This window comes from Syngnathus floridae, chromosome 12, assembly GCF_059516105.1.
Source record: "Syngnathus floridae isolate MCC-2025c chromosome 12, RoL_Sflo_1.0, whole genome shotgun sequence".
In the NCBI taxonomy this organism is placed as follows: domain Eukaryota; kingdom Metazoa; phylum Chordata; class Actinopteri; order Syngnathiformes; family Syngnathidae; genus Syngnathus; species Syngnathus floridae.
Window position 1 is genome coordinate 10,121,778 of NC_142424.1, and position 11,071 is coordinate 10,132,848.

Sequence of the window (11,071 nt, forward strand, 5' to 3'; positions counted from 1 at the left end):
TCTTTCTAAAAAAGCTAAAGTATGATAAATATACCTCCCATAATATATGGTACTTTGAAAAACTAACCTGATTTTAGGGGTATTCTTCTCTAATTATTCTTTACTTCATTAATCAGAGACTATTTTTCCATACAGTGCGGTCATGATAGCATAAGCTGTAGGCTTTTTTTTCCAGCTAATTGTGGAGTGGCATGTTCTCTGTGGAAATGGCTCAAATTAAAACAGTGAGGCAATGTGTATCTTTTAACACAGATCTATTTTCCATTTGTAGGAATGGCTACATCAAAGCAGCTTGCAGATGGTGGTAAACACAAAAGGAGGAAAAGACTGAAGTGGATGATGAGTTGACGTAACTGTGAGTTTGCCTAAAAATGTGTCACCATTATAAGCAACCAATAGAGGATCATTTTCTAATTTGTCCTCGTTGGTCACCCGCCCTCTCTTTTGCTCTCTCTCTCTCCTCTCAGTTATACTATTAGTAGGAAAGCACCATCTCTCCTCATATTCTGTGTTCTGCAGTTCATCACTCTGTCCTGAATCCCTAAAAGAACGCAAACTGCTTCTCTCATCACACCTGCAAGGTAACCATCAGCAGAGAAGAAACAAACAGCAAATTTTCAGAGGTATGTGACTCAAATGACGAGCTTGCATGTTATGGATTTATGAATTGCATCAGGTGCTTTAGAATCGTATTGTAGTCACTAGTTAGGTAGGTAGGTAGGTAGGTAGGTAGGTAGGTAGGTAGGTAGGTAGGTAGGTAGGTAGGTAGGTAGGTAGGTAGGTAGGTAGGTAGGTAGGTAGGTAGGTAGGTAGGTAGGTAGGTAGGTAGGTAGGTCGGTAATTAGTCATCATGTTATTGTAGCACACTTGAGCATATGGCCAGGAAGCTTCACAGGCATAGTTTCTGGGTAATGTACTCCAGTTTCTTTCTAAATTGCAAAAATGTTAGTTAAATTCCTGAACCCAAATTGTCCATGGTTGTGAATTGGAGTGTGAGTCCAATTAGTTTTCTTGGGACTAAGTGCCTACTAGTCCATGATGTATGCCGGTTCTCGCCCATAGTCCACTCCCCAACTCACTCGTGACCCTGAACATCCAAAGAATCTTTCATACTCACATTAACCATTAACCTAACATGTACGTTTTTAGAATGTGGGTGTAAGCCAGAGGCTCCAGAGAAATACCCACAATTGCAAAGAAGGAAAATGAAAACTGCTAAACTGTAAACAGTGCCTGTAATTGCTCACACAACTTTCCGTAAGGCAGGCATTATGCATTATGGTGCACACAATTTCATTTTAATCAGCATGATGTCATGGCTTTGGCCAATCAAAATTATTTATAAGTTGCCACAGAAGTGAATCGTTGAATGCCAGCGCTTAGCAGTTAGTGTGTCTCCTGTTCGTTGGTACGTATGTCAGCGGGGGTACCGCCATTGAGCCGCTGTGTTCACGTCGATGCTGCAAATTTGAAATATTTTCTCAGGCTCTTTTTAGTCATTTGCCTATCGAATCTTCATCACTTCCCACCTCTCACTCACAGCAGCTATGCATGTCAGCTACCATCATCATTTTGCGAAATTATACTGTACCTTGAAAAATCTACTAGAATGTGCCAATCAAATCAAAATCATTTAAAAAATAAATAATCAATTAATACACTATCCACATTCAAATGCCAGCATGACCGACTGTTTAACTGCAGCAGGATGCAGCGTTTCAGAGAAGGCATTCACATACACACCATGAAGGCCAAGAGGAAAGTGGAAGAGATCTCCAAAGAGGACATCCAAACTTTCCTAAAAAAGAACGCCTTTGTTCTGTTTACGGTTGGTGCAGTTATTGTAGGTATGTGTGCCTCGTACAAAGCTAGCACAATGAAGCATTTAACCAACAGGCTAACCGTCCTACATCTTCATTGTCTTTATAGGAATTATTCTGGGATTTGCTTTGCGTCCTTACAAGATGTCCTATCGAGAGGTGAAGTACTTTTCATTCCCTGGAGAGCTACTGATGAGAATGCTGCAGATGCTTGTTTTACCCTTACTGGTCTCCAGTTTAATAACAGGTACAAAAATCAAAGTCTTGGACATAAATCTGTTCATAAAAAAACAAATAAACTGTTTACTGTGACGATAAACAACTGTGTGCTCTGGTGTGTCACCAACCACATTGTGAAGTTTACAAACAACACAATAGTGGTGGGCCTCATTGGGGATGTTCAATGACCTGAAGTACAAAGAGGAGGTGGAGCAGCTGGTGGATTCGGGAGCCCGATTCGGAATGTGGAAAAAGATAAAGAAGATAATTGTCAATTTGAGATTGAACCAGCCCAGATAGTTTTATAGTCTTGGGGCTGCAGGAAAATTGTGAGAGTCGTAAGGACAGTGGAAAAGATGATTGGGACTTCTTCTCTTTCCATCTCGAACATGGCACAGAAACAGTTCTCATTTTACAGTTCATTATTACCTCCTTGGAAATGACACAATATTTAATCACACATTCACAGCATCCGAAGCCGAGAATTTTAGCATTGACTCCTCACACCTTTCAGTATTGTCTGTTCTCCTTGCTGGCCTCTGGAAAGAGGTTCCACAGCATTTGGTGGAGGACTAGCAGGCTCCAAAATAGCTTTGTCCTTCAGGCCATCACAGCTAAATTGCAAATAAGGACATTAGAACCCTCACTGAGTTGCACCACTGTTATATTTTGCACATTATGCTTTATGCTACCTGACTGCGGTTCTCCAAATTTTTAAAAGATTTTTAAATAACAGCTGCATTCATCTAGGCCAGTAGAGTACAGTGCAGTGAGCAACGTTTCAGGCTTCCTGCAGTCATACTTACCTCTAATTCTTTTGCCACAGGTTTCATTTTAAAGTGGGGCCGAGGTTTGAGGTTACAACGAGCGTATTATTGTTCAACAGCAGATTCCGGAAGTTAGGTTAGGTTTATGAATAAATAAATGTACCTGGAAGGTTTAATTAAATCTGTGACAGCTTGAGCCTCTGTTTCTGTGAAACGTTTGGTGACTATATTCTCCTAGTGTTTGTAAGGGTTATGTGGAGCTTTCGTTCTCCATTTCTCTAAATCCTGTGTTGTTTCTCCACCCTTGTGTGCATTAGGAATGGCAGCATTGGACAGCAAAGCCTCGGGCAAGATGGGCATGAGAGCTGTGGTTTACTACATGACCACTACCTTTATTGCAGTCTTCATTGGCATCCTCATTGTCCTGATCATCCACCCAGGAAAAGGATCTAAAGATGAATTTGGAAAGCAACAGCTGATAGAGCAAGTCAGTCCTGCAGATGCCTTTTTGGATCTGATCAGGTAGCTTGCGCTTTAAGTATGTCAGCATTCTTACTCTGTTCAACCATCTCTGACTGACTGCATTTTCAGAAATATGTTTCCGCCAAATTTGGTCCAAGCCTGCACACAACAGGTGAGCCATCAAATTACTAATCTCTCCCATTTAAGGAAGCAGTATTCATTCAGTATGCTTTAGTGTACCGTAATTTCCGGACTATAAGCCGCACCGGACTATAAGCCGCACCAGCTAAAATTCAGGGATATTTTAGTTTTTTTCTTACATAAGCCGCACCGCACTATAAGCCGCACGTGCACATGAGTTTTTTACAAAGAAAGACAGTACACAGAAAGCCGTAAAAATCCATAAATACGCCGCGCCGCCATTTAAGCCTCAGGGTTCAAAGTAACCTTCTGAATAAAATGCATTAAAAGTTCACATTCATTACAACTTGTTTTTGGTGAGCAAAATGTCAGAAGAATTGAATTTAAATGCTGATTGATTGGGTTTTAATACAATGCAGATGGTCCAAACAGCGCCACTGCGTTGTGTAATCTCTGAGTCACATGGCAGAGTAAGAGAAAGGGTTTAGAGCCTTTTGACGCAGGTCACCTAGCGTGCATTCTTACTAAAGCTCATAATAGTCACAAGCAACACAGCCAGAATAAACAGCAGCCATAGTAGTGTTTCAAAATAGTATTTTTGTTGTTGTTTTTTTCTTCAAGATACCGCACAACAGTGGTCCACAGCCTTTTTACGAGTGTATAAAAGTGATCAAGTCATCACAAAAAATCACGACAAAAATCTTATATAAGCCGCACCTGACTATAAGCCGCAGGGTTCAAAATTTTGGAAAAAAGTCGCGGCTTATAGTCCGGAAATTACGGTATTTAAATCGTTTAGAGCTGACAATGTTTTGAATTTGACAAGAAATCAGCTTTCAAACATTCACACTCACTGTTATGTACTCACCACAAGTAGCACCATCACATCTAATAAATTAGATTGCAAAAAAACCAAGCTATTTAGGGATGGATGAGCTATTTCTCAGAAACAAAATATTTTTTAAATATTTCTATACCGTTATACAATTGAACACAAATACAAATGCATCCATCCATCCATTTTCTATACCGCTTGTCCCCATGGGGGTCACGGGCGTGCTGGAGCCTATCTCAGCAGTCATCGGGCAGTAGGCGGGGGACACTCTGAACCGGTTGCCAGCCGATCACAGGGCACACAGAAACGAACAACCATCCGCACTCGCACTCACACCTAGGGGCAATTTGGAGTGCTCAATTGGCATACCAAGCATGTTTTTGGGATGTGGGAGAAAACCCACGCGGGGAGAACACGCAAACTCCACACAGGGAGGGTCGGAGGTGGAATCGAATTGGCACCCTCCTAACTGTGAGGCGGGCGTGCTAACCAGTATGCCGCCGAGCCGCCAACACAAAAGCAATGATGTGAAATATGTATCAACATCATTGTCTGGAGATTATATCCCGTGTGAAGATTCCAGATTCTGAATTTTTAGATTGGCATGATGTCATTCTTAGGTTGCAGTGAAGTAATAAAATGTGACAGCAAATACTAAAGAAATTATGAATCGAGGAAATGCTAAAGTAATACAGTGAATACAGTAAGTTAAAGTATTTGCCAGTTATGTAGTATGTATGTATGAATGTGTGCGAATGTGCACGTGTGTGTATGTGATTATGTGGGTTTGTACGTACGTATGTATGTATGTATGTATGTACTATGTATGTATGTATGTATGTATGTATGTATGTATGTATGTATGTATGTATGTATGTATGTATGTATGTGTTATTTATTTTGAGGCCATATAGTATATCACATATTTCACACAGTTTCAGATCACCAAGCCAATGTAACATCTCACAACCCATGTAAGTATAATGTTCCAAACCTTATCTCCCGGAACCTAATAAATGGTTGTTCCACCCTTGACAATAATAAATGAAAACAGGCATTTACGATAACTGGTGATCAGTCTTTTGCATTGCTGTAGAGAAACTTTGGCCCACTTGTCTTTACATAATTGTTTCAACTCATACTGGATTAGCCGATTTTAATGAAAAAAAAAAAAGATGCCCGTTTATACCACAGTATCTCAATTGCATTTAGTTACAGACTTTGACTTGACTACCACTGCCAAACCATCCAATCCAACCCACGACTAGATTCCATAATTATTAGAAACAAAGAGAAAATATCTGTCTAAAGAAAAGCCTCACTCATTTAAGGCTAAGAATGCCTTTAATTTTGTAATGAATTTCTAAACAATGAACATCTAATAACAATGTTATGTCTAAATTTGATTTTTATTCAACCATTTGGCCATCAAGGTGACTGTCTGGTAAAATTTTGGCCCTCTGACAAATATTGTTGATGACCCCAGGGTTAATGGATTGATTTGATCATGACAGTGTAATGTGTGCAAATGTAGGGACTGTGGGGATCTAACAAAAGCCCTTCATCATTTCTTTGTCCAGTTCAAAACCAAATATGGAAAACGAGTCATTCATGTGACCATGACTGTGAACGACACCCTCTTTAATACAACCAATGGAACCCAGGAAGTTATGGAGATCACCCGAGAGGAAGTGATACCAGTGCCTGGTCAGGTGAACGGAGTCAATGCACTAGGGTTGGTGGTCTTCTCCATGTGCTTCGGGCTGATCATTGGCAATATGAAGGAGCAAGGCCAACTCCTAAGGGATTTCTTTGACAGCCTCAACGAAGCAATCATGAAGCTGGTTGCTATCATCATGTGGTAGGACTTACCTTTTGACTTCCTGTTAAATTTGCATTTCACTCACATTTGTCTTAACCTTACATCCTCCTTCTGTCAGGTATGCTCCTATTGGTATCCTGTTCCTCATTGCGGGGAAAATAGTGGAGATGGATGACCTTACACAAATGGGTGGCCAGTTGGGCATGTATACGATCACAGTGATCATTGGCCTAATGATCCATGCCATTCTTATTCTTCCCACCCTGTATTTTGTCATCACTCGGCAGAACCCTTTCATTTTTATTGCTGGGCTTTTGCAAGCTTTGATCACTGCATTGGGCACCTCTTCCAGGTGAGGCCTGAATCTAACAGTTAGCATCAGATTTATTGTAACGATCTCTAATTTTCGGGTAAACTATGGTGCAAACGTGTCTTATTTTTGTGTTGTTATCTCCCAGCTCAGCCACCCTTCCTGTCACGTTCAAATGTCTGGAGGAGAACAACAAAATAGACAAGCGAATTACTCGCTTTGTATTGCCTGTGGGTGCTACCATCAACATGGACGGCACCGCACTCTATGAGGCGCTAGCGGCCATTTTTATTGCCCAAGTCAACAACATGGAGATGAACTTTGGTCAGATCATTACCATTAGGTAAGAATGAACATATAATGACTCGCGTAAAGAATAACAAACATATACAAAATAAAGGTGTGCCCTTTAATCAAGTATTACAGCAACTGCAGCTAGTATTGGAGCTGCCGGGATCCCACAAGCAGGCCTGGTCACTATGGTAATTGTATTGACTTCTGTTGGACTTCCTACTGATGACATCACTCTGATCATTGCAGTTGATTGGTTCCTGTGAGTATCCCGTATAAGCATGTGACAAAATGAAGCGCAAAGACAGGATTCACATCTTTGTCATTTTAAAGGCCAATACTATCCCCACCTCATCACCTAGTGACACACTTTTCGATTCTCCCTGAAGTGCTGCTCTACATCTTTTCCTTTGTGTTGAATATTTTCTGGAGTGAGTTTTAACATAGAAACATAATTAGGTTTCCTAAATTAATAATTCCAATTAGAAGACCCTTCTCAGAAATTACTCGGTTAACTAGGGCAATGTGGAAAAATCTCTGTGTCCTCAACTAGGATGATCCAAATATGAAAATCTGTGCTTTTTATTGAGCATAGCAGAACAAAAAGGTGTCGAATATTATTGTTGTGAAACAACATGGGGCAGTTTGTTTGTAAATTTGATTTAAAACTGGGTAACTGGGTAAGAATGAACAAACCACATTACCACGGTATAACCACCAAAATGAAATAGTCACATTGTTTTATTTAGATTTTTAAAATTATATAATCAAGCTAAATTAGTGATATCTACAGTGACGTCCTCTTTTTTGTGCGATAGCGACCGCCTGCGTACCACCACCAATGTTTTGGGGGATTCAATCGGAGCAGGCATCATAGAGTTCCTCTCCCGGCATGAGCTTCGTAGCAAAGATGTGGAGATGGGAAACTCTGTGCTGGAGGAGAAAGAGAGGAAGAAACCTTACAAACTCATCTCACAGGATAGTGATTTGGAAAATGACAAACGTGGTCACAATGAATCAATCATGTAGTTCTTCCGAAGTATTCGCTTCAGCTTTTGAATACATGCAACTGACGCTGTTTCGTTTTGAGCTGTTGCTCTCCTCTTTGAATTCAAAATAACATTTGGGTTTTATCTTGTTTAACAAGTGATGAACTTAATACATTCCTCTTCCATCCAAAATAACAAAGACAGTTTGCTTTAATTACATAGTCTATGATTTTTTTGTACCATATATTTACTTCATGAATGAATGCTCATTAATGTAATATCACATTATCTTCATACAAGGATTGTGTACGTGTGCAAGTGCTTTGTGCGTAATTAGTTAATGGAAATGGAAGTGAAGTGCAGTGTTGTATTTTTTAAAAATAAAGCCAAAAACACTCAAAAAAGCATGCTGCGGGCTAAAACAATGTCTAACCATAATGATTATCATAATTAGCTTATATTCACCAATTGTTATCATTGATTAAAAATATTGTTGGATATAATGTTCCTAAAGCCTGTTTATTAGGCCGCTATTACCTACTATGTATTACTATCGCATGTGTGGACATTTTTATCAATTGGATTCCTTTAAGTTACCATGACACAAATAAATATTATATGGGAGGCAAAACTAAACTAAACTATTAAAGTTTATCAGGAAAATAAAGTTGTTTGCATCGTATTCATTATCTGGCATGGTCCCTGTGTTATTAAGGCTTCTCTGCCAGGACAGTGCAATTCCTTTCAACTGCTCAGATACTTCACTGATGATTTGTGTATTTTGCGACAAGTTCAGCTCAAAAGCGCCCCATCAATGCAACTACTGTCAGCGATTGTGACGTTCTCAAGCTCCAAGACTATTTTACTCTTCCTACTGGAGTTGTCTGATCCCTTTGCTTAGTATGTTGTTTTTGTCTTGCTGCACTACAGTGTGGTGAGTCGGGAAGTAGAGGGCACAAGGCATAAAATGATTAAGTTCTTTGGTTAAAAAAAGACATGTGCTTCTTTTAGTTCCTTCTCCAGTCTTGTTTTCCTGCTATCACAAATGAAAATTGCTTGTGGAGAGCTAATCTGTCTACATAGTTGCTGGCCAGCGAGTTCAGTAAGAATCATCGATGAATTTCGAGTCTTTGGTTAGTCATCTTTTTTTAATGTGGTACAAAATAATAGCTTCGCAGCCAATTGTGTTTGGTTATGGAGCCGCATGCACAATCTTTGCGCTAATTGACACAATTACTTTGGTGGCTTAAGGATCTGTCGCCCCAGAAATGGTCATTTTAATTAATGCCGTCTTTGTGCGAAACGACGAAAAATCTGCCTCCTGCGCGCGGTCCACTCAAAGTACATCCAGACGCCTGAAACGTTGACCGGGCGACGGGGACCGAAGGCCCTTGCCTGGATAGGCTCCAGAGCATCCGTGGACCCCACCTGAGTGAGCCCTGTGGCCGTGAAGGCCGTCACCAGCCGTGCGCGACGGCCGCTTCAATGCCGCACATTTGCTCCTGGTTGAAATTGCACAAAGTGCAAAGGCCCATTCATTTACAAACCAGATTCGGTCGAAGTTGGGAAATTATGTAAAATGTAAATAAAAACAAAATACAACGATTTGAAAATCCTTCTCAACCCATATTCAATTGAATACACTTCAAAGACAACATATTTAATGTTAAAACTGATAAACTAAATTGTTTTTTGCCAATTAATAATTAACTTAGAATTTCATGGCTGCAACACGTCCAGTAGAAGTTGGGAAAGGTGGCAAAAAATACAGAGAAAGCTGAGAAAAGCTTATCAAACATCTATTTGGAACATTACACATGTGATCAGGCTAATTGGGAACAGGTGGGTACCATGATTGGGTATAAAAGGAGTCTCCCCAAACATGTTCAGTCATTCACAACCAAGGATGGGGCGAGGTTCACCACTTTGCGTGAGAAAATAGGCAAACAGTTTAAGAACAACATTTCTCAAAGCAAAATTGCAAGGAATTTAGGGATTTCAACATCTACAGTCCATAATACCAAAAGGTTCAGAGGATCTGGTGAAATCCCTGCACATAAGCGCCACGGCCGGAAACCAAGACTGAATGACCGTGACCTTCGATCCCTCAGACGGCACTGCCTTAAAAACCGACATGAGTGTGTAAAGGATATCACCAAATGGGCTCAGGAAAATTTCAGAAAACCACTGTAAATACAGTTCGTCACTACATCAGTAAGTGCGGGTTAAAACTACCATGCAAAGCAAAAGCCGTTTATGAATAACATCCAGAAACGCTGCCGGGTTCTCTGGGCCTAAGCTCATGTAAAATGGACTGATGCACAATGGAAAAGTGTTTTGTGGTCTGATGAGTCCACTTTTCAAATTGTTATTGGAAACACTGGACGTCGTGTTCTCCGGACCAAAGAGGAAGCGGACCATCCGGTCTGTTATCACCGTCCGTGCACAGCCCCCCTCGGTGCAGCCGCTGAAACCCCCCCCTTAATTCCCTCCTCATTTAAAATGCACGTAGTCCGACGGATGAAGCTGAAAAAAGCTAATGCGTGGAGGTGCACTCGGGCATCGCTGGTGAGCGTCAGGGACACTGGAAGTCCCCTGGACCTCTATCTGTAGGTCTGGAAGTGTGTGGGCTGCCTCAATAATGTGTCCGGCGCGCTGCGGTTCCCCGGTTGGACAAAAAGATGAAAAATCAGCCTCTCCAGCCTGAGGTCAACTCAAATTTTGGAATATTTTCTATGTCAGCGGCTCTGTGACAATAATGTGTCCGGCGCGCTGTGGTTGTGCGATCGGACCTAAATTATGAAAAATCAGCCTCCTGCGCACGGAGGTCCACTCAAATTTTGGGAAGTACAACCGGGCTCCTGAGGCCATCGCCTGGATAGGCTCCAGAGCATCTGAGGACCCCCCTGAGTGAGCCCCGTGGTCGTGGATGTCTGATAAAGCTGCTTTAGACATTGAAACCTTTGTGGTTTGCGACGTTATATCGCCAGTGCCCAACCAGTAATCAATTCTTACAGCTTCCATTCGGTTGAAACCATGAAAATTCTCTTATTCCTGAGTTCTTTTCTCTAGATATATCCCTGAGATTATTATTCATCATAAATTTATTAATTATCGAATTATATTGGGATTTCCCAGTTCTCTCGGGCCGCCTATGTAGCCATTTGCCCAGGGTGATGTTCCAGTCTTCACCGCATATGACTTTATCAGTTGCATAACGACTTTTAAGTTCACCTTTGATAAACTGCTCATCATTTCCTTATTTTGAGAGTCATTGAGGTATTGTCAGGAACAAATGCACCACGAACCTTTATTGAACAGGGGAAAGGGTGTCATCGTTTTAGAGATTGATTTGACCCACATGCAGAAAAACCAACTAAGATGTCCAGAATGAGTGAGGAGTGTTTATTGGAGG

The 11,071-nt window shown here is 40.9% G+C and overlaps 1 protein-coding gene across 2 annotated transcripts; it reads left to right on the forward strand.

The window, feature by feature from the left end:
* The first annotated feature begins 482 nt into the window (after positions 1-482).
* On the forward strand, positions 483-8,338 carry LOC148390036 (excitatory amino acid transporter 1-like). Of its 2 annotated transcripts, none has more exons than XM_088392462.1 (10): positions 483-623; positions 1,708-1,847; positions 1,930-2,067; positions 3,124-3,328; positions 3,398-3,440; positions 5,825-6,105; positions 6,185-6,418; positions 6,525-6,719; positions 6,795-6,929; positions 7,486-8,338. In XM_088392462.1, exons 2-10 carry the CDS (start codon positions 1,709-1,711, stop codon positions 7,694-7,696), a joined length of 1,581 nt encoding a protein of 526 aa, XP_088248588.1. In that variant the 5' UTR covers positions 483-623; position 1,708; the 3' UTR covers positions 7,697-8,338. The 2 variants fall into 2 exon arrangements, with proteins under 2 accessions (XP_088248588.1, XP_088248587.1); XM_088392461.1 differs by having other exon boundaries at positions 489-623; positions 1,705-1,847.
* The last annotated feature ends 2,733 nt before the right edge of the window (positions 8,339-11,071 follow it).